Source organism: Petaurus breviceps, unplaced genomic scaffold, assembly GCF_028583685.1.
Source record: "Petaurus breviceps papuanus isolate PSGF00001 unplaced genomic scaffold, PetGlider_PUasm1.0 138, whole genome shotgun sequence".
NCBI lineage: Eukaryota > Metazoa > Chordata > Mammalia > Diprotodontia > Petauridae > Petaurus > Petaurus breviceps.
The window spans coordinates 27371741-27396181 of NW_027185694.1; the positions used below are offsets into that span (position 1 = coordinate 27371741).

Consider the following 24441-nt stretch of genomic DNA (forward strand, 5'->3'; position numbering starts at 1 on the left):
TATGGCTAGTGATAGCTTTGATTTTCTTTCTCTAAAAACTGCCTGGTCATATCCTTTGATCATTTACTAACTACAGAACGGTCCTTTTTCTTATAAATTTGAATCAGTCCTCCATATATTTAGAAATAAGACATTTATCAGAGAAACTTACTGCAATGTTTTTTTTTTTACCAGTTCTCTGCTTCTTTTCTAATTTTAGCTGCATTTGGTTGTTTGCAAAAAAAAAAAATCCTCTCATTTTATGTAAGCAAAATTGCCTTTTATCTCCTGTGAACTTGTCTTTTTGGTCATGAACTCTTCTCATATCCATAGACCTGGTGAGTAATTTCTTCCCTAGTATTCTATTTATGTCACCTTTTTTTGTCTAACTTATACTCACTGGGATTTTGTCTTAATATATGGTGTGTGATTATTGGCGTATACCTTGTTTCTACCACACTGCTCTCCAATTTTCACAACAGTTTTTGTCAAATAGTGAATTTTGGAACCAATAACTGGGATCTCTGGATTAATCAAACTCTAGGCTACTGTGCTCATTTGCTTCTGTACATTGTGTACCTAATCTGTTCCACTTACCAACCCTTTTCCTAGCCAATACCAAATTGTTTTAGTGATTGTGGCTTTGTAGTAAGGTTTGAGATCTGGTACTGCTAGGCCATCTTCCCATTTATTTTCATTAATTCTTTATCTTTTTTTTCTTCAGATGAATTTCAGGTTGTTTTTTTCCAGCTCTATAAAGTAATCCTGCACCATTCTGGTAAAGCACTGAATAAATTCATTTACATAGTATTAACATTTTTATAATAGCTCAGGTTATCCATCAATAAGCAATATTTGTATAATTATTTAGATCTCTATTTTTGTTGTGTTTTATAAATGTGTTCATATAGTTCCTATGTGTATCTTGATAGACTCCCAAGTAATTCTTACTTCAGTATTTATTTTAAATGGAATTTTTTTATCTCTTCCTGTTGGATAAAATGTTTGTAATTTTCTATGGGGAGATGATCATGTTTCCACACAGAACTCTTATCTTCATCAGGGGTCACAGAGTGAGTCTAATTAAACAGAGGGTCTGGGAATGCTTCTGTTATAATGTTAAAATAATGGAAAGGACAAGGAAAAGGAATATACCTGAGCAGGACAGGAAGACAGGAGAAAATGGGAAGGGAGAAAATTACCTCACAAAAATAGAGTATACAAGCAGAAATCTACTCAACAAGGAGGGAGTGTTGGGGTGAGGGAACAGACAACACTTGAATCTAAATCTCATCTGAACTGGTCAAAGGAGGGAAGAATATTCATTCATATGTGTGTATATGTATATATACATACATATATGTATGTATGCATGTATATGTATGCACATACACAAAGATACATAGTTGAGTACATAAATATATTTCATCCAACACGGGGGGGGGGGCGCGGAGAGGAAAATGAATGGTTAAGGAAAAGGCAATAATAGGAGGGAGGGTAGATTGAGAGGGATTAGTCAGAAGAAGAAAAAAAGTCTTAAAGAGGAGGCAAAAAAAAAGAAAAAAGAAAGTATAAGAAAATAGGATGGGGGGAAATACACAACTAATGATCATAAGTGTGAATGAAATAAAATCACCTATATAAAAGGACGAGCATAGCAGAATGATGACAAACCAGAATACAACAAAATGTTGTTTACAACATACACGCTTGAAACAGAAAGATACACAGGGAGTTAAAATGCGAGGCTGGAGCAATTTATTTTCCTTCACTTGAAGTAAAAAAGGCAGGGGTAGCAATCATGACCTCAGATAAAACAACAACAAAAACAGACTTAATTAAAAGAGATAAACAGGAAAGCTACATTATACTGAAAGGTACCACTGACAACGAATTTATATCATCAATACTAAACACATATACGTCAAATGGCATAGCATCTAAATTATTTTTTTTAAGCAATTGGGGTTAAGTAACTTGCTCAAGGTTACACAGCCAATTATTTCTGGGTGTGGTGCTAAGTATCTGAGCCCAGATTCGATCCCCAGGTCATCCCAACACTGAGGCCAGTGCTCTTACTCGCTGTGCTACCTGGCCACCCCAAAATTATTAAAGGAAAATTAAATTAATTATGAGAAAGAAATTAAACTATAGTAGTAGAGGACTTCAATTTCTACCATCTCAGACCTAGATAACCCTGACCAAAAAAAATTTTAAAAAGAAATGAAAGACCTGGGCATCATTTTAGAAAAGTTAGAGAATGATAGGCCTCTAGAGGATACCAAATTGGAACAGAAAGGAGTATACATATTTCTCAGCTGTGTATGGTAATTGTGAAAGAATCATATGTTCACAAAAACTGACTAGGTATTAAGAACAAAAAAAAAACCACATAATCAAATGCAGAAAATCAGAAATATTAAATTCATCTTTTATGACAATGCAATAAAAATTATATTCAATAGATGGGCTTTGAAGCAAAGATTAAAAATCAACTAGAAATTAAATAACTCAAACCTAAAGAATAGGTGAGTCAAAGAACAAATTAGAGAAACAATGATTTCAATAAGCTAATAACAATAAAGAAATAGCATATCAAAATCTGAAGGATGTAGTCAAAGCAGAACTTAGGGAAAATTCTATGTCTTAAATATTTTCATCAATAAAAGAGAAAGCAGATCAACAATAGGGCATGCAAGTAAAACAATTAGAAAACTGACAAATTTAACACTCCTCCCATTAAAAACCAAGGTAGAAATCTTTAAAATTAAAGAAAATTAAAAATTGAAGCAAAAAAAAAGCCCAACTAATAAATAAAAATATGAATTGGAAAAAATAAAAGGAAACAGATAAGCCATTAGGTAATTTGATTTAAAAAACAAAACAAAATTACCAGCATCAAAAAGGAAAAGATAAATTCACAATTGATGGGGAAAAATTATTAGGAGCTATTTTGCCCAAGTATATGTCAATAAAACTGATGATCTAATATTAACAACTCTCTCATCACTGTCATACTGCTTCAGAAAAACGGAAACTAGTTGCATTTTTTCCAGAAAAAAAATCTGAAATCTCTCTCTTCATGCATTTCTGTTCCTCAGAGAGATGCCAGTGGAAGACAGGAAGGAGGTAGGAATATTCAGATACAGAGAGACAATCCACTGACAATATTCATGATACCTTCATATGAGTGACAAATGACAATAAATAAAGGAATTCCTGAAGAGTGGATAAAGGGATAGAACAATTTGTTCCAAATTCATAGTTTCTTGGAATGACTAAGCTCCAGCTTAGGATATTACATTCCTATTTATTTCAAATTCCTTGAGTTGCCTAAAAAGTAAAGGAAGCAGTAAACAATGTTTACCTCCTCCCCTTCTTTTTATAGATTAGTCTATCAGAAAATAAACCTTAATGAAGGTCGCACAGGCACATTATACTCAGGAGTGAGCCATACAAAAATAAGACAAACATAGGCTCTGCCCCTGAGGAGTTCACAATTATTTTATAGGATTTTGATCCCAGGATACATTTTCTGAGATTTAAAAACAGTTACAAAGTTGTCTGAACATCCCTCATGTCCAGAATAAGTATAAGGTCAAAGTTTGGTGTGTACTCTTCGATGTGTCATAAGGCCAGACCAATGCCTGAAGGGTTTCCCACATTCTTTACATTCATAGGGCTTCTCTCCAGTATGAATTCTCTGATGTTGAGTAAGAGCTGAGCGTTGATTGAAGGCTCTGCCACATTCACTACATTCATAGGGTTTCTCTCCAGTATGAATTCTCTGATGTTGAATAAGGGAAGAGTTCTGATTGAAGGCTTTCCCACATTCCCTACAATGATAGGGTTTATCTCCAGTGTGAATTCTTTGATGTTGAATAAGGTCTGAGCTCACCCTGAAAGCTTTTCCACATTCACTACAAGAATAGGGTTTCACTCCAGTGTGAATTTTTTGATGTTTCCTAAGATATGAACGTCGGCTAAATGCTTTCCCACACTGAGTACATTTGTGAGGTTTTGCTCCTATATGAATTCCCTGATGTTTTCTAAGTTCTGAATTCTGCTTGAAGGTTTTCTCACATTCATTACATTCGTAAGGTTTCTTGACAGTTTGATCTATTTGATGTACACTAGAAGATGAATTCTGTTTGGAGTTTTGGTCATTTGTAGCAGATATATGGGGTTTCTCTCCTGTTGGAATTCTATGTTGTGTAACCAGGTTTGAGTTCAAATGACAACTACACAAACACTCATCATATTTATGGCCATTCTCTCCAAAGGGAGTTTTTTCAGAAGAGATAGTCACTACCATAAAATTTCCATCCTGGGAAAGGGATTCATCTACTTTCTCCATTTTGTTTTCCTGTTGCTTGTTTACAGTGCCTTCACATTCATAGGCTTTTCCAATCTTGGTTCCCTTGGAAACATCCAGTGGGAATCTTCCAGATTTCCTCTCCTGTGCTTCCACTTCTTCAGAAACTTCCTGCTTTGGAAGGTACCATGTGGTACTAGTCTCAACATCTGAAATGATCAACAGAAAATACAAATGTCATGTGTGCTGGAAAAAAGGAACCTTCTCAAAAGGAATATTAACAAGGGTTCACATCTCCAAGTCCTTTATATACATTACCTGTTGTGGTTATTTACAACAACTCTTTGAAAAAGCAAGAAATATGATTATGCTCATTTCTACATATTAGGAAACTGAGGATTAAAGAGGTGACATGAAGTGGGAAGAGTCTTTAGAGGCAATCTATTCCAACCCTCTTTTACAGATGAGGAACCTGAGGCCAAGAGAGATACAGTGATTTGACCAGTGTCATACACAGTTAGTAGGTTGTGGAGCTGGGACTAAAATTCAGATTCTAAATTAATCACCATTTCGATGAAACCACATTGCATCTTAGAAACAGAGTAGTCAAAATTAAATTATATGCTATATGCAAACATATAATTGTAAGGGTTATGGGATTTAAAGATCTTCCATGCCCCATTGGACTTGCTGATGTAGCAGGAAGGGGTGGGGCAAGAGGAAGCGGAAGCCAAGCTAGAGTTCCTGCAGTGACTAGCAGTGGCGGCGACAGCAGCAGCAGAGGCAGCAGCAGTGGTAGAGGTAGTGACGAGGCGGAGGTGGAGGCGCAAACCTCTTTTTCAGGCAGACAGAATTTCTGCTAAGGACTCCTGCTGAGGACTGCCAGGGGCCGGAGATGCTAGGAGCATGCTTCCTGGCCACTGAGTAATTGCTGTGAGTGGGGAGAGGAAGACCTTTGCCTGAGGTAGCCTGTTCTGTTTTAAAGGCTTGAGAATGTGGGTGCTTTCTACTTTATCTATCTGTGCCAATTTCATAACTACTCTGATGGCTTTGACTTTCTGGTTTTGGCACTCAGTCATTTGGTATTTTAATAAAGGTTCTAGCTTTATCCACCATCTAGAAAGCCTGACATATTTTGTGATTAATAACCACATCAGCATATTTATAATTGCTGTAGGCATTGTGAATATTGTATTGCTGACACAAATGGCGACGAGGATGGGATCTGCAGAGTAAAAGGAAAGTATGGGGACTGGGATAATTGTTTGTTTCCCAGTTGTGGTAGCTGTGACTCTGTGGAGCCATAGACCAGGAGAGAAGAATGGCCTGCATGCAGACTTCGTTGATCTGAGAGCAGGAATGATGAGCTGCCTGCATCGGGACCTGGGAAGCAGCCAGGAGCGGCTGCTGGGGAGGAGAAGGAACCCAGGAGTTCAGAATTCAGCCACAGCAAAAGATAAGAACTGAGCAGCAAAGCAGGGGTACTGAATGTGTTTCCTTGCTGCATCCCACAGTTTGGGACCCAGGGGGAGGATGGACTTATGACTATGGTGGATGGGATGAAGTGCCTTGGACCCCCAAGGACCCCACCTTGTTGGTTTTGTTGCCCAGCCCCCTCTATGTACTTGGAAGCAGGGGCTGGAGCTGTGTGAGGGGAAGGACACCTCCCTCTGCCCAAGAAAACTTTATTTGGACTCTTGTTTTGAATTGAGGTGGTAATGCAATGTACTTTGTGTTTGTTTAAGGCCCAGTGGCCATTTTGGTAACTTTAGTTCTGTATCTTGAAAATGTGACCTAAGAGATGTTTAGTGCTAATTCAAAAGTAAATTGACAATGCTATGGGCATGAAAGATCTTGGGGCGGAATGTAATGGAAATGCAAATTTAAAGATCTTCCCTGCCCTTAGGCCCTTTGATAGGCTAAAGAGACTCTGAGAACCTTCCATGATTTGAAAATATACTCTGCCTCCTAATAGGCTGAACGTGGTCACATGGAGCCTGTGGCAAGAGGCTTGGTTTTCAGGAATGCCCGCACCTTGATTCTGTGTGATTGGGCACTGTGTCAAGAGGGTGGTTACATTCTCTGACCCAGGAGAAGGCTATATAATCCCTGATGTAAGGCTTTGCTTTGGGGCTTACTTTGAGAAGTGTTCTGTGATTTGATCAGACAAGACCCTGGGAAGCTGCTGTTGAGAGCCCCCTGGCTTTGAAAAACCCAGATGTTGATTTGGTATAGATGTAATGGTTGGACAGTTTGGAAACCTGTCTACTTGATCTGTTTCTCTGTCTTGATAATTCTGTCTGTATACTCTGAAGTTCAGGGTGCTGACTTTTTTCCCCTGAACTAGGTAAACATATTTGATACTAGATACATATTTGACTGATTAAAGTAAGCTTGTTAACCCATTTTGAGTTGCTTTCCTTTAACAAAGCAGATCCAAGAACCTGTGTTGGCAGCCACCCTGGGGATGCTGGGGTGCTTGCTGCTACAATAATCTATATGTGTTTGAGTGAGCTTTCACAAACAGCATCCCTATCTAGTGGAAATAGTAACAGGAAACAAGAGTGAAAACAAAGGTGCCAAGTGACAGAGGCAGGCAAGAGGTGTCTGGCAGAAAGGACAATGTAGCAAAAAAAAAAAAATTAACCAGTCTATGATAATAAGAAAGAAGAGACAAATTAGAGAAGGTAAAAAACCAAGACAGAGGGAACAGTGTCATATACAAAATATTTATAATAGAACATTTTGTTATAACAAAGAACTTGAAGGAAGTGGGTGCCTATCATCTGATGAATGACTGAAAAAATTGTGCCATAAAAAAATTATCCATATGAAGCACTCAGAAAAGCTTGAGAAGCTTTTTGTGAATAACAATTCATTAAGAATGAAGCAAACTCCAGAGCACAATTTACATGATCACTATTATGTAAAGGAAAACAATGTTCAAGGATTTCAGAACTATGAGCAGTGGAGTGATGTGACATTAGGGGATGGCTGGTGAATTATAGATATGTCAGGCAAGGCCAATGTGTTTATTTGTTTTGCTCTTCCTGAGTTATAAGGGAGGTTTCTATGGAGGGTTGGGAGTGAAGAAATTGGGAATTTAAAGTGATATAAAAAGAGAGCATGAATAAAACATTTTAGAAGGCAGAAAAGAGATGGAACTCACAGCAGGAATATAAAATGCTGAACTAAGATTAGTGGAAAAATTGGAGGTTGAGGGAAATGAGTTTTCAGTAAGATTGGGAAAGGTAAGGAAAGAATATAAGGCAAGGGCCTAAACAGATAGGTATAAGAATAAAGGAACAGCTTCTGTCCCAGTGATTTAGGTCATTTTTTCATATTCTGACTTTCCAGGCTTTGCTGCTCTTCTCACCTGATCTTCCCTCAGTGCTTGGGTCCTCCTCCTAGAACATCTATCCATCCCTACAGTCCTCTTACCCTGGAACAACCCTCTACCATGCCAGCTTCCTTCTCTCATTGGTGAACTCCTCCAAAGACCTTCCAGACACTATATATATATATATATGCATACATATATATACACACATACATATATATACACAGTGTTATATTTTATATATTATATACATAGTGACCCAGTGGGGGTCACTTGCCCCCCCTCTCAACTCCTCTGTGCTGTCTTCCTCCCCCCACCACTCCACAGAATGTCAGCTTCTTGAACACAGGGAGTGTCTTTCTTTTTCCTTGTATTTGTCTCCCCAGGCCTTAGCACAGAGCCCAGCACATAGTAAGAGCTTCACAAATACTTGTCTTCCATACCAGTGGGGTTGGGCAAAAGGGGAAATCAATAGTAAGAGAAGTAAAGGGGCATCTCAGTCTTATACCTTAAGAACCCATCCATAAAAACCTTTCAGTTCTGCAATTCTTGTTAAGTTCATAGGGTTCAAAACCTGTCACTAGATGAGCAGGGATGGGATCTACCTAACAAGGAACACTAAGAATATGGATGCCTTATTTCTTATAAATCTATCAAAACAGTTTTAAGTGGAAAAGGAAGGGAGAGAAAACTGCATATTATCACCAAAATAGAGATCATAGAGGCTAACTACAATTTAGGAAGGAGTAGAAATGCCCAGAATATCAACATAAGGAGACAGAGACTGAAGACACTGGGAAGTGGGTCTGGTGTGGCACATATCCAGCACTCAGGGAGAAGCTGTAAACCAGACCAAAAATTGTCCCAGACCCACACCAGGGCACCTATAGATCCCTGTCTGAGCACCATAATGGGGACAGGTGTGACCTGACAGCTTGATTGCTCACCACCCACTTCCAGGTGACAGATCTGGGTCAAGGAGAGAGGGGACCTGCCTGGACTTCACCCCCTGCCCACTTTGGCAATCTCAGCCCTAGGCAGTATACCTAAAAAGAAGCAAGTTTAGAAACCAACAGCAGAGGTGAGGTCAGGCCCCAGGAGCACAGTAGAGTCAGCTCAGTCTAAAGACTACAAAGGAATAACCAGAGGAGGAATTGCAGACCAAAGGGGAGCCTGCAGTTCTATCACCCTGAATCAAAAAGCTTCCTAGATTAATGACAGTGGCTGAATCCAATATCACTCTACTGCTGCTCAAAACAAAACCAGTCAGGGGCGGCCAGGTAGCACAGCGAGTAAGAGCACCGGCTCCAGTGTCGGCATGACCTGGGGATCGAATCCCAGGCTCAGACACTTAGCACCCACCCAGAAACACCTGGCCGTGTAACCTTGAGCAAGTTACTTAACCCCAATTGTTTAGGGGTGGCCAGGTGGCTTAGCGAGTAAGAGCAGCGGCTCCAGTGTCGGGATGACCTGGGGATCAAATCCAGGCTCAGATACTTAGCACCACACCCAGAAATAACTGGCCATGTAACCTTGAGCAAGTTACTGAACTCCAATTGCTTTAAAAAAAAAAAAACCAGTCAGAACTTGCAGAGCTTAGACACTTCGACCTGGGTCAGATGGACCACTTTGGGAGAACTGAAAGCTTGGGTGCCCAGCCCAAGCTGTCTTTCAGATCTTAAAACAACACAATACTCAAAACCCCAATAAAGTAGCAACAAGACCAGCCCAGACCTTCCCTACAGAAGTGCACAGAGCCCAGCCCTAACATCAAATTTGAAGTCAGAAAGTAGGCTGGAAGAATGAGCCCCACCCCCAAAAGAAGCAGCTATTATGGTGACAAGAACACTCAAGTCACAAACTCCAAAGAAGAGAATGACTCCAAAACATCTTGTAAATGAAAAGCCTCAAATACACAGCTTGGGCACAAATTCACCTAAAATTCCTAGAAGAGTTGAGGCAACAGTTAAAAAAAGAAAAGAGTTTACATTTTTTTATAAATGAGATCATGCTAGAGAAAAAAAATGAGAAAAGAAGAACCAAAACAACCCCAAGACACATGCCAGATAACCCAGATCAGCAGCAGCAACACTCAGATCCCTGACCCTGAACTTCCCACCCCTGCTGAACCCAAGACCCTGGCACAATGTCCTCCAACTGGCCCTGCAAGCAGCCGTGAAACTTTGTCAACAGATGCAAGGAAGTGCAGCAGATCTTCAAGCATCACCTCAATAAGATCCCAGTGACCACTGAGTGATACAAAGTGGAAAAACAGTTGTCTGTCCCGGACAAGACCAAGTTCCTTGTCCCTGAACATGTCAACATGACTGAATTAGTGAAGATCATCCTCTGCAGACTCCAACTTAACCCCATTCAGGCCTTCTTCCTGCTGGTGAACCAGCACAGCATGGTAGGTGTCTCCACACCCATCTCAGAAATCTATGAGCAGAAGGATGAAGATGGCTTCTTCTACATGATTTATGCCTCCCAGGAGACCTTTGGCTATCAAACAAACAGGGGAAGGGAGTATCCTGGCCCTGGGAAGACAGCAGCTGGGGAGTGGGCACAGCCCTCTACTCCAGAGCTATAAAGTTGCCTCTAACTACCCCCTCTCTGGGCCCCTTCTCCAGCAGGGCCCCAAAGGGAGGGCTGGAGTGGCTGGCTTAGATCAATGCCAAACTAAGGACTTTGCCCACCCAGGGCTGGAGCAGAACAGAAGACATATTGTGTAAACAAGGAATTTTCATCTATCCCAACTCTTACATATATCAGCTCTCAGTGCTACTCCCAGATGCGAGAGGCTTGAGGGCCACTCTGTCTGTCTGCGGATGAGAATATAGATATGGCTACATATGGCTGCTCCCTCCCAGGCCCCTGTTGAAAGTGGGGGGGGGGCACCTGTGGCCTTGGCCCTGCCTTGGCTCTGGTCTGTCCGGTTTTTTCTAGGCACCTGTCCCTCCTGTCTTTATTGCATGCAGTTTGGACCCATCCCATCCTGGCAGCTACTTCAAGGACTGAGCTTTCCCCTTGTGACCACAACCCTGCCTGCTAGGTTATGTACCACACATTAGGTACCACAATATCCTGGAGCACCAGCCTATATGAGTTACCATTACTCTGTATAAATAAAGAGAAATTCAAGTCCTACCCCCGCAAAATGAGAAAAGACAAGAGTTATGAAAGAAAAAAGTTGGAAAGGGAATTAACAGCTTCAAATAAGAGATACAAAACCTTATCCAAGCAATTAACTCGCTGAAAATTAGACTGGATCAAATAAATATCAATGACTCCATGAGACAGCAAAAAATATTAAAACAGGGGCGGCTAGGTGGCGCACTGAATAGAGCACCAGCCCTGAGTCAGGAGGACCTGAGTTCAAATCCGGCCTCAGACATTTGACACACTAGCCGTGTGACTTTGGGCAAGTCACTTGACCCCAATTGCCCTCCAAAAAGGAAAGGAAGGAAGGAAGGAATATTAAAACAAAGTCAAAAGATTGAAAAAAAAATTGAAGAAAATTTAAGGCATCCCACAAAGCCAAAACAACTAATCTGGAAAACAGATCAAGGAGAAGAAATTTAAGAATCATTAAACTACCTGAATACCATGACAGAAGGAAAAAAAAGCTTAGACATCCTGTTTCAAGAAATATTAAAACTCCCCAGATCTCTTAGAACCAGAAGGCAAAGCAGAAATAGAAGGAATTCACTGGTCACCTGCTAAAAGAAACTCCAAAATGAAAATTCCCAAGAACATTATAGCCAAAATCCAGCGTTTCCAGATCAAATTAAAAATACTACAAATAGCCAGAAGGAAAAAAATTAAAGTACCAAGGAGCCAAAGTCAGGACCATATACAATTTAGCAACCACCACTACAAAGGAATAGAGAACTTAGAATATGACCTTCTAAAAGTCAAATCCATGTATATATATGAGGTATATATATGTACATATATAAACACATGTAGATATTTCTCTCTACCCCATCCCCTCCCCCAACCCCCTGGTTCACAGCCAAGAATAACTTACTCACTAAAACTGAGTATAATCCTATAGGGGAAATAATAGACTTTTAATGAAATAGAGGACTTCCAAGTATTCCTGATGAAAGGTCAAGAGTTGTGCAGAAACTCAGAAATTCAAACACAGGAATTAAAGAAAATGTAAAAAGGTAAATACAAATGAACAATGATAAAGTACTAAATGAGGAAAAATCGCTTATATTCTAATATGAGGAGATGATGTGCTCCCTCTGAACCCTATCATCATCAGGGGTCATACAAGGAATCTATTAGACAGGAGGCTTTGGAGTGGTCTTGTTAATGTCCTGATAATCTAAAAAGAATGTAAAGGAAGGGGAAGAGGAATACATGGGGGAGGGAGGTTAAAGAAAATTGTTTCCTATAACCAGGATTCACAAGTAGATGTCTGACACTAACACTCAAACCTCACCCTTATCTAAAATGGTAAAAGGATGAAAGAATACATACACACACACACACACACACATACACACAAACACACAGAGTTGGGTACAGAAATACATTTCTCAGGAGAGAAATAGGGAGGAAAGGGAAGAAGTGAGAATTAGCAGGAGAACAGACTAAGGGAAGATTAGTCCTAAGCAAAACACACCCTAAGAGTATATGAAAATATTTATACCTCTTTTTGAGGTAGCAATGTATGGGAATTATGAGGGGGTACCCATAAACTGGGGAATAGTTAAACAAGTTATAATACATAAATGTGATCAAATACCATGGTGCTATAAGAAAATGGTGATGGGAATGGTTTCAGAAAACTTGGGAAGACTTATATGAACTGAGGAAGCATGAAGTGAAAAGAACCAGGAGCATGATTTATAAAAAAAAAAAAACAACAATATGGTAAAGACAACAACTTTGAAAGAATTAGAAACTGATCAGCAAAATGACCAACCATGATTCCAGAGGATTAATGATGAAACGTGCTACCCACCTTCTGATAGAGAAGTAAAGGACTCAGAGCACAGAATGAGACTTTTTTTTTACATAGACAATGGAGAAATTTGTTTGCTTGACTATATATATTTGTATCAAAGGTTTAGTTTTTCTTCAGTACTTGGAGGGTGGGAAGGATGAAGAGGGCTGGAGGGAAATGAAAGAAGGTAGATTTTTGTTCAGTGGAAAAAAAATACTTACTGATACTCCTTCAAACACCCTAAGCCCTCAATTCTTCAACTTACTAATTTTCCATAACCTATTAAGAGGCAGCTGAGAGGTGGAGGGATTGGAGGTCACAGTGAGGATGAAGAACAAAAGTGTGAAGTTGCAAGGTAGGAGATGTGGCTGTGGAATGACAGCTGATGGTGATCAGCTGATATTGGGGCTGTTGCAGTTACATGGTGTGTTATGGGGTCATCTTGAAAGAATTCACAGACTCAGACCATCTCCAACCCAAGCAAAGGCATTGAGAAGTACACCTCTAAGGAGGCAGAGTGAGTTCAAGGAAGAACAGGCAGCTTAGTGAAAGCAAGACAGGGATAATTTTATAGGGCAAAAAATTCGATTACATAACAGAACATACGAATATTAAAAAGGCAGGTGGGATATGTCAAGAGATTAGGCAATAGGGGGAGGGGTCCCAACCTCAGTGGAACTGTACATGTGATTTCCCAAAATGCATATAGAAAAACCCATGGGGGGGGGGGAAACCTGTATGTATAATGATGATATTATAATAAGCCTCTCTGTGTCATAAGTTTACCTAAAAGATAGCTTTTGCTATTATTCACAGGCACCTACTTATTAGGATTCCATCAACACCCCCCCTCCCATCCAAAAACACATAAAAATGACTATGAGGCAGCTAGGTGGTATAGTAGAGAGAGCCGAAGGCTTGAAGTTAGGAGTTCAAATCCAGTCTCAGACATTTATTTGTTATGTCACTTAACCTGTCTGCTTCAGTTTCCTCCACAGTACAATGGGGAAAATAATAGCACCCAACTCTCAGAATGGTTGTGAGGATTAAATAAGATGAAAACACTTGTAAAGCACTTATCACAATACCTGGCACATAGTATTCTTGCAATAAAGCTTGTTCTCTCCCCTCCCTTTTTCCCCATACTCTTTTTTTTTTTAAAGCAATTGGGGTTAAGTAACTTGCTCAAGGTTACACAGCCAGTTATTTTTGTGTGGGTGCTGAGTATCTGAGGCCAAAACCGATCCCAGGTCTCCTGACGCCAGGGCCAACGCTCTTACTCACTGCACCACCTGGCCGCCCCTTCCCCATACTCTTAATCTCATAATTATCCACTTCCATGTTCACAAACTCTGGAATCACCTTATGTGATCACCATCAGCTGTCATTCCACAACCACATCTCCTTCTACCTTGCAACTTCACACTTTGTTCTTCATCCTCACTGTGACCTCCAATCCCTCCATCCCTCAGGTCTCTCCAGGCTATCACCTCCACACTGGCTACACTCTCCTCCCTTCCCCATCCTGGCAAATACCAGGTAAGCTCTACACTGCCCTCTCCTCTCAAGACCCTTTGCTCCCTTTTCCTATCACAAGACCCTGCCAAGCCTCAGCCTTGAATTACATACCCTCTACCTCCTCTCCTCTGTCTTCACTCTTACTCATGTGCTGCTGAATGATTCTGGAGAAAGCTGAAACTGTGTTGATTGAGTCCATTATAAATTCATGTCACATAATTTCAACTGGGCCATCACTGCAGCAAGACTTTTATACTCCCCTAATCAATTCACTATCCCACTTACCATCACATGTTCCTAAACCTTTTCATCAGTCTCACTCTTCCCATGGCCCCTGACCACCAGCTCACAGCTGAGAGCCTTGTCTTATGTTTCACTAAAAGAGTTCAGGCCATTTGCCAAGAGCTCCCTCTCATCCCTTCCTCCTCATCTCCTAACAGGCTGATGTCACTCCCAGCTTGCTCTGCCTCAGGCTCACATGTAGAGGTAGCCCTTCTCCTTGCCAAGGCAAATGCCTACTCCATGAACAAAAGCTATCATCCTACCTCTCTCCTCCCTTTCCTAGCTAACTTCCTTGAGAAGGCCCTCCACAAAGATGCCTCTACTTCCTTTCCTCTCATTCTCATAACTCTGCAGTCTAGCTTCTGACCTCATCATTCAACTGAAATTGTACTCTACAAAGTTACTGATGATTTTTAAAATTTCTACATCTATTAAAAAAAACTTCTACATCTAATGGTCTTATACTTATACTCTGCAGCCTCTGACACTGTCAAACACCCTATTTTCCTTGAAAATGATTCTCAAATCTACTTATTCTGCCTTAACCTTTCTCCTAACTCCCAGTCTTAAATTTCCAACGGTCTATTGGTCATCTGAAACTGAATATTGCATAGATATCGCATCTTAAGCTCAACATGTTTAAAACTGAACTCATTATTTTCCCCTTGAAACCGTCTCCCATTCTTCCTAACTTCCCTAGTCTTGTCAAGGACACCACCTTCGTCTCAGACACACAGGCTCAAAATCCAGGTGTCATCCTCAACTCCTCATTCCCTCTCACCTCCTTTCCTGTATCCAAATAGCACCAAGTCTTGTCAATTCTACCTTCATAACATGCCTGGTATATGCAGTCATCTACTCTAACAATGCCACCATCTAGGTGCAGGCCTCTGTCACCTCATGCCTAGACTATTGACAAGAGCTTGACGACTTCTCTCTGTTCCTTAACTCTCACCCCATTTCAGGGCATGTCTCACTCAGCTGGTGTAAGAATGATTTTCCTAAAGCTCAGGTCTCTCCAGTTTCCAAACTCTGACTGCCTCAGTTTTCTCAAAATAAAATGGGGATAATAATAACACTGGTACCTCACAAAGTTGTATAGGGGGATCAAAGAATATTTGTGAAGCTCTTAGTAATGTTCCTGGCTGCATAACAGGAGCATACTAAAGGTTTGTTCCCTTCCCCCTTCCACTGTCCTACTCAACAAACTCTCATGGCTGCCTATCAGTTCCAGGATCAGATATAAAATCCTGTGCTGGGTTTTTAAAACTTTTCACAACCTGGATTCCTACCTTCCCCAGATTCTTGAGCCTGTACTCCCTCCACATCTTGGTGATCTGGTGACACTGGTCTCCTTGCTATTCCTCAAACATAACCATGAATTCCCCTCTCCTTGCACTCTCACTGGCCATCTCACAGGCCTCCTCAACTGGGTCACCTGACTTCCATGCCTTCTTTTAAGTCCCAGCTAAAACTCCACCTTCTACAAAAAGCTTTCTCAACCCCATCATGCTAGTGCCTTCCCTCTGTTGATTTATGCTAGTGCCTTCTCTCTGCTGATTATCTCCAGTATAACCTGTATATATCTTGTCTATGCACAGTTGTTTGCATATTCTATGCCCCATTAGACTGTGAGCTCCTTGAGAGCAGAGACTAGTTTTTTCCTTTCTTTGTATAATTAGTGCCTAACACAATGTGGCACACAGTAGGAGCTTAATAAATGCTTGCTGATTTATCTTGATTGCTAACATAGCAAACACAGTATCACAGTTTTGCAATATTATCAATAAAACCACTTAAGCAACATTTGTTCTGGATAAGAATCAAGAATGTCATTTTTTCTTATGCTTGAAAAGACTGCTGATCTTCTAATTTACATCCAGAACCTGAAATGACTGGTCTTTAAATGAAAATCCCTTCAAAAATTCCTTCATGGAATCAAATTTTTAAATGGGAAGGGACCTGAAAGGCCATCTAGTCCAACCCCTCACTTTACAGATAAGACAACAGAGGCCTAGACAAGCTACATGATTAGCCCAAAATCACACTAATTGGGACTAGCAAAATGAGCATTTCAACTGATGTCTTTTGATACAAAATCCTATATATCACACTACCTGTTAATCACTGAAGAAAAGAAACTGAGGAGCTAGACCCTGTTCTAACCCATTTAAAAATAACCCCCATTCCCATCACCACCTCTTCTCTCCTTCTTCCCCTCCTTCTGATATTCAATCTTGCTTCTTACCTCTTTCTTGTAGGAAGTGAGGCTCTGGTGACCCACACTTGATCTGGGTGTTCATAGGCTGAAGCTGGATATTCAGTGTATCCTGTATTGCTCTCAAGGGTCCCTCTCTCTGTGCACTTGATGCAATCTGAAGATAAGGAGATATGTTAGACTTTTTTGAAAGAGTCATATGGAGGCTAAAACATAAAATATAGAAAGAACGTACATTCCTTCAGGAATACAGCACAGGAGAGGAAGAACCAGAGTTCTGTTGGTCAGATTCAAACTGGCTGTATTAAGATTAACAAACACCATAAAGCAACCCAGCAGGCACTTTTTATTAATAATGTATAGTCTACTGCCTTTCAGGAAAATGGTTGACTGGGCACATGAAAGAATTAACCACACAGGAAATTTTTGTTACTGATACACAGGAAATCCAATGAAATTTCGTGTGATATTTGAACAATGAAGGATTTAGTGTTGAGTACCATGAATATACAAGAAATCTTGAAACAATTATGAAGACACTACTATTTATATTTACCCATTTTTACCAATTAAAAATAAATTATGGGCATATTACTTTTTACCATTAATCAATCTCAACACATTGATAATCTTAATTTAACTTTTAGAAACTGTGAAAAACCATGCTGTCACAGAACAATTGTTCTTGAGCATAAATCCTAAGTATAAAATGTTAGAGAAAATTTAAAGTACAAAACAGCTGGATGAAAAAATCTGATTGCCTCCTTTGCTGTTGTAATAGAAGACAATAAAGGAACCTTAAAAATTATCTAGTCCAAACCCTTCATTTTATAGTGTGAGAAAAGTGAGGAACAAAGAGGTTAAGAGACTTGCTCTAATAAGCAGAAGAAATAGGATTTAAGCCCAGTGACTCCAACTCCAAATTTAACACACTTTACCCTCTACCAGCCTCCCTCCCACTCCATGCTTATTTTCAGTCTTCATCCTTGACCTTTTACCACATTTGGTACTGGTGGCCCCCTTCTCCTTTCTAAAACTCTGTACTTCAAAAATATTTATAGCAGCTCTTTCTGTAGCAGCTAAGAATTGGAAATCAAAGGGATGCCCATCAACCAGGGAATCGTTAAACAAGCTATGTTATATGATTGTGATGGAATAGTACTGTGCTATAAGAAATGATGAGCAGGATGGTTTCAGAAAAACCTGGAAAGACTTACATGAATGATGCAAAGTGAAGTGAACAGAACCAGGAGAAAGTTGCACACAGTAACAGCAATATTGTTTGATGAAGAACTGTGAAAAGCTTAGGTTTTCTCAGCAATACAATGATCCAAGACAATCCCAAAGGTCTAATGATGAAGTATACTATCTGCCTCCAGAGAAAGAACTGATATTGTTTTAATACAGACCAAAGCATGCTATTTTTCACTTTCTTTCTTTTTATTTTGAGTCTTCTTATACAAAATTACTAATATGGAAATGTTTTTTTTTTATCATTGTACATATATAACCTGTATCTGATTGCTTACTTTCTCAAGGAGGGGGGAGGACTGTGAGGGAGGAAGGGATAGAATTTAGATTCAAAACTTAAAAAAAAAACAAATGTTAAAAAATTGCTTTAACATGCAATCAGGGAAAAAATAAAATACTATGTATTTAAAACTCTGTATTTCCTTGATTTCCATAATGCTGTACTATACTTCTTCTCTTACATCTCTGACTACTCCTTCTCTAGGTCTTTGTATGATTCCTTTCTCTATTCCCAATGCCTATTTGGGCATGCTAGAAGACTCCATTTTTTCCCCTATACTCTGCACCACAAGGTGACACAAGAAATAAAGGGCTGGGCCTGGAGTCTGAAAGACCTGAGTCCAAATACAACTTCAGAAATTTACTAGCTGTGTAACCCTAGGCAAATCACTTAACTTCTCTTTGTCTCAGTTTCCCCAACTGTAAAATGGGTAAAATAATAGTTCAAATGAGATAATATCTGTAAAGCACTAAGCACAGTACCTGACATATAACAGGAACTTAAATGCTTGTTCCCTTCTTTTCCCTGTTCTCTACACTTTCCCTAAGAGATCTCATTCACTTCCAAATAGATCTGACAATTATTTCATCAACAAGGTTTAAAATCTGTCATTCTTGACATTTTCCTTAACTCCTATATCCAAATATAGGAGTTATATATATATATATATATATATATCACCAAATCCTGTTGATTTTTTTTTTTGGTCTTTCTATCCACATTAGAGCAATGCCTCACATATAAAAGATGCTTAATAAATGCTAATGGACTACAGAAATTGCTTCCTAAAATGGTACTCCTGTCTCCGGTGTCCCTTAACTACATCGATAATAACAGTCATAAAGACTCATCTTCCTAAGTTCAAATATGACCTCAGACACTTATTAGCTGTGAGATCCTGGGAAAGTCACTTAACGCTGTTTGCCTCAGTTTCCTCATCTATAAAATGAACTGGAGAAGGCAATGTCAAACCACTCTTTGCCAAGAAAATCCCAATGGGGTCACAAAGAGTTGGATACAACTAAAAAATGACTAAAAACTGCCAGAATAATCTTGCTAAAACTGTTTTTCCTCCTAACACTCCCATACTCAAAAGAAACCTTCAGTTATGGATCCATAATTGCACTAAAAAGTCCATACTCCATAGGCTGTCATGTAAGACCCTTTTCCCTTTGTAGCCTCAAACTACAATCCTATGTGAATGCTCCAAACCAACGTAGTCAGCTGTGCCATAAATACTTGATGCATGTCCGGCTCCCTAACTGTGAGTAGTACTTACTCTGCTTGCAGTGGTGCTTCTGCTTGTGTGTGTGTGTGTGTTTCCACACTGTTCCACATAAATATGTTTATTTATCCCTCAAGAACCAGTTTAAAGTTTATGCACTTTCGAAAAAAAATTTACTAGACTAATCAACTGGCATTTCACACTTATGGTTTGTCTATAGGGGTTGCCAAGTATGAGGGCCCCTTTTTAAAGGAAAAACAAAACGTAATCTTGCATTCCCAGTGCACATATTGCTAGAGCTAAAGATCAAAATGACAGTACAAATATGGACTTACATGCCCCTTACAACCATTCCAGGGAGTTCCTGAGAGCCCAGAGGTGATGGGCTGGGAACCACTGGTAGCTCACTTTTTTTGAAATGAAGCATGTGATATAGATTGCAGCTTCTTCTATTGTTATGTACAGTGCCCCATCTCCAAAGCCCAGAACTCTTAAATTCCCTTTGCTGATCACAATATAACTCTCCATAGTATATTCCAACCAAACCCATTTCCCACAATCACAATGCTGTTCATTCTGTCCTCTTAATCTTCACTGCTATTCTGGTTCTACCCAGCCTTGAGATCAATGGGTCACCTATTTCAATGACATTAGGCATCACTAGAGCCATTTCACTTTCCATACTGACCCATCCCCAACCCTAAATAACACTTGCTTAGCAAAAAGTCACTAACTATGCCCAGTGGGGGAGTACCTCCAAAACAACCTTGCCAACATCAGGCTGGGTCCCTCACTACAACTTACCTCCCATCACATTCCCCACATTTTTCCTACTTTTGCCAGTAAGCGTGTCAAGTGTCTGAAGTCACATTTGAACTCGGGACCTCCTGACTCCAGGGCTGGTGCTTGGGTCAGTTATTTCACTGACATTAGGAGTCATTGGAACCATTTCACTTTCCATACCCAACCCTGAATAACACCTGGCTAGTAAAAAGTCACTAACTATGCCCAGTGGGGGAGTACCTCCAAAATAACCTCTGACTAGGTCCCTCACTACAACTTACCCCCCATCACATTCCCCACATTTTTCTACTTTTGCCAGTCCCCAACTTCACTTCCTTTCCTTTTCCCCAATCAGAGATGACCTCACTTCCTACTTATCCTGAGAAGACTGAAGTCGTCTGACCTAAGCCTCTTCAACTTCTCTCTTCCTTCTCACTTCTCACAAAACCTCTGGCTATGTCACCCATCTTTTCTTCTCTCCTGGCCCAAGAAACAGCTGACCTTCCTCTTTGCTAAGACTGACTCCACTTATCATTGTGACCCCCTCTTGACATCTCCAGGATTTTGTTCCCAAGATAATCCTTTCCCTAATGGAATCAACAAGATCTGAGGAGGAATCCTACATCAGACACTTCTCTAGGTCTCTGACCCTGGGAAAGTCACTGGTCATAGGACTGTTGTCAGATACAGCAGGTGAACAGAGAGCATTTTGCAAAACTTCAAGCAATCTATAAATACTAGCTGTTATTACAAAGTCTCACTTTCAGCAAGCTCCTTCCTCCCACCATCTATAAAACATGTTTAGCCTTCCTTATCCTAAAAACAAAAACTTTCTACTGACATTGCTACCTCTTTCAAGTGACCACTCCATCATCTTTCCTCCTCTTCAGTGTCAAATTTCTGGAAACTACATTCGTTCTTTCTTCTTCCTCATTGCCTGCTCTTTCATACTATTCTGGCTTCTCTACTCTCCACTCTAGTACCCACCTTCTAATATGTCAGCCTTGACCTCTCTGCAGCATTTGACACTGGTAACCTGCTCCCCCCACCCTTCTCCTCCCTTACCTGCCCTCCAATACACTTTTTCCTCTCTCTTCTTTCATTTCTGTTCTTTCTGTAGTTCTTTCTTCTAGAGATAGATATTCTGAAAAGCTCCCTCCTTGATCACCTTCTCTTACTATTCTCTCTCTCCTTTGGTAATATTATCCACACCCACAACTCCAACTCTGGGCCTCTATGGAAGCAGAAGACTCCCAATGCTATGTCTCTAACCTCTCTCTTGGTCTGCAATGATTTGCTAGAATTCAGGGCTTCTTAAACTGTGGGTCATGATTCCATATGAAATCAGGACTCACACTTTAAGATGACCTGGGGCACTCTAATCTCAACATGTCCCACACTAAACAAAGAAATTCTGCCCATTCACCCCCGATTCTGTTAATAGGATGAATAACCTCTCAGACATGGACATGTAGGTTGGAAACCCTGTCATTCTCTTTGGATGTGAACAAGGGAGAAAGAAGGGACATAGATCCTGTTGATCCTTCCTCTAAAATCTTTCTCACAACTACTCCATCCCTTTCATTTATATTTCCACTAGAGCAGGCCCTCACTTCTTTTCTCTGGACTAGTACAATAATCTTTTTAACCAGTTTCCCAGACTCCAATCTCAGCACCTCAAATCATTGCCCAATGAATCACAATAACTCTATTAATCTCATTTCCTTCCATAAATGCGTATCAATAGGCCCCCACTACCTACCCTAACTTTAGAAACCCACTAACTAGCTCACAGTTAGTGTTGACACAAAGAATGTACTAACTTTCCTCCTCTTCCACACCCTAGATTCAACTTATCTTTTGAAAGTCTACCTGTCACCCCTCTTTCAATGTAAAGCAACACAGACATCTCCTTCAAAAACTTTTCTTACTTCCACCACCACCAGCCACAAGAAAGCACCTCCTTGTATACGGGTGTATGAATATATATGTGAGTGTGTGTATATATGTTTACAGGTATACATAGATAGAGGGCACAGGACCAACTTAATGGGAAGGAATGATACTTCAAAGGTGAAATTAAGAGGTGAGAGAGGAATATGAGAGGAGATGGGGAGAGACAGAATGGGGTAAACTATCACATATAGAAGAGGCAAGGGAAAATGGTTACAATGGAGGAGAAGAACAGGAAGGCAAAAGGGAATGGGTCAACCTTATTCTCATTGACTTTGGCTTAGGGAGGGAATGACATACACACTAAATAGGGTGTCTCACCCTACAGGAGAATAGGGGGGAAGGGGATGAGAGGGGGAATGACGGAAGGAAGGGCAGGCTATGGGGGAGGGAAGTTGGAAGCACCCACTTTTGAAAAGGGACAGGATCAAAGTAGAGAATAGAACAAGTGGGAGGTGGGATAGGAGGGAGGGAAATATGGTCAGTCTTTTACAATATATCTACTATGTTATTGTTTTGCATTAGCCACACATGTACAACCTATACTGAATTGTTTATCTTCCCAGTAAGGATGGGTGACAAGGGAGGAAGGGAATGAATCTGGAATTCAGTTTTAAAATCAAATGTTTAAGTATATATATACACACACACTATTATTAATACTATTTTACATGTAATTGGGAAATAAAATATACAGGCACTGGGGCACAGAGATCCACTGGAAAAGTTGAAAGGGGTATGGGAGAAAATATGGGAGAGAGTAGATTAGGAGAGGGGATATGGTGGGATCGCTATTTTGGGGTGGTGGTAGGGGGAAAATGGGGAGAAAATTTGCAACTCAAAATCTTGCAGAAATGAATGATGTAAACTAGAAGTTAATAAAGCATTTGATTAAAAAAAAAGAAAGCACGTCCTTTTCTGAACTGTCAAAACAATCTGTGCCTCTCCTATATCTTTATTACATTTAATTGGGTTCATAGTTACTGTTCTTAGTAACTCAAGGAAGTTACAATGGTTAGACACATAAATGTTTACTGGACTGAATCTAGTACCACTGAATCAATTTTTAGATAACACAGTAAGGAAGGATTGTGTCTTATGCGTTTTTGTAGCCCTCACATGATTAGCAATGCCCTAAATGTAACAGGCAATCAATATCTGAACGAGTCTATAAACATGTTGCCTATATCCTACAGCCCCCTACAAGGGGGGAATTCCTATATTTCTGGCAGTTTCATATGATCAAGAGCAGCTGGTAACAGGAGAGCAAAGAGACAAACACATAGGCTGAGTCCTAGCCACTAAAATCACACTAAAAATTTGAACTCAGTCACTTTCTTCTCATTAGTTTCCCCTTAATCAACAAGTCAAGTCAATAAGCATTTATTAAGTATCTGCTATGTACCAGGAACTGTGCTAAATGTTAGGGATACAGAGAAAAGCAAAGAACAGTCCCTGCTCTCCAGGAGCTCACATTCTAACAGAGGAGACAACATAACCCCATTTCCCCACAATGATTCACACCTGTCTCTTTCCCACCTGACGTCCTGGGGCACCAAGCTCTCTCTCCAAATCTTCCAGCACAATCACCACCTCCTCTCCACTCTCTGGATGCCGATCTCTCACCCAGCTCTGCAGGTTCTCTGGCAAAATGGTCAGGAACTGTTCCACGACCAGCAGCTCTAGAATCTGCTCCTTTGTGTGGATCTCTGGTCTTAGCCACTGAAGGCAAAATTCTCGCAGCTTGTTCAGAGCCTCTCGGGGTCCAGGGGTGTCACTGTAGGCAAACTGCCTGAACCGCTGGCGGAAGTTCTCCTGGGTGGAAGGGCTGTTCCTCTTCTGGCTACCTTTCTCCCCCCATAGGTAATCCTCTTCTTCTTCCACCTTTACTTTTACTACTTGAAGTCTCTCTTTCCATGCTGGATTCTGAGGATCGAGGGCTGCTGCTTCTCTGGATTCTAGAGCCATTTGAGCTTGTTCAAATTTTTAAAATAACTCTATAAAGGTCTATGCCTCAGAGGTGTTCCCCTTAGGCTGCTCTGCAAGGACACCCCTAAGATTTAAGAAACCACAGTTAACAATGAGTTATTACATTAAGAATGCTATTAGAGACCTTAAAAAACTTAATGAAGGTCGGTCATAGGCGGAATGCATTGAACATAACTCCGACAAAACTTAAACAAGTAATTCCTAAGCAATTGTGGATATCTTCTTCTTGGGGAAATAGAAATATGAATTTGTGGGACCCCTAGCGGTTGCCAGACCTCACTGAGGTCACATTCCAGGTAGTCTCTGAAATGCCACCTAGCATGCGCAAAAGTCCCAACAGTCCACCTA

The 24441-nt window shown here is 40.3% G+C and overlaps 2 protein-coding genes across 3 annotated transcripts in view; one reads left to right on the forward strand and one right to left on the reverse strand.

Moving 5' to 3' along the window:
- The window catches only part of UBE2I (ubiquitin conjugating enzyme E2 I), a 471577-nt gene that overhangs the window by 305743 nt on the left and 141393 nt on the right, over window positions 1-24441 (forward strand). The window lies entirely within an intron of this gene.
- LOC138177480 (zinc finger and SCAN domain-containing protein 31-like) overlaps window positions 1721-24441 on the reverse strand; it is a 26149-nt gene continuing 3428 nt past the window's right edge. Inside the window, exons 2-4 of one of the 2 annotated variants that reach the window (XM_069108665.1) lie at window positions 23629-24157; window positions 16643-16769; window positions 1721-4503 (exon numbers count right to left, since the gene is read on the reverse strand). In XM_069108665.1, the coding sequence (XP_068964766.1) occupies window positions 3578-4503; window positions 16643-16769; window positions 23629-24072 (1497 nt within the window). In that variant the 5' untranslated portion in view covers window positions 24073-24157 and the 3' untranslated portion in view covers window positions 1721-3577. The remainder of the gene's footprint in view (window positions 4504-16642; window positions 16770-23628; window positions 24158-24441) is intronic. The other variant, XM_069108671.1, reaches the window with a different exon arrangement.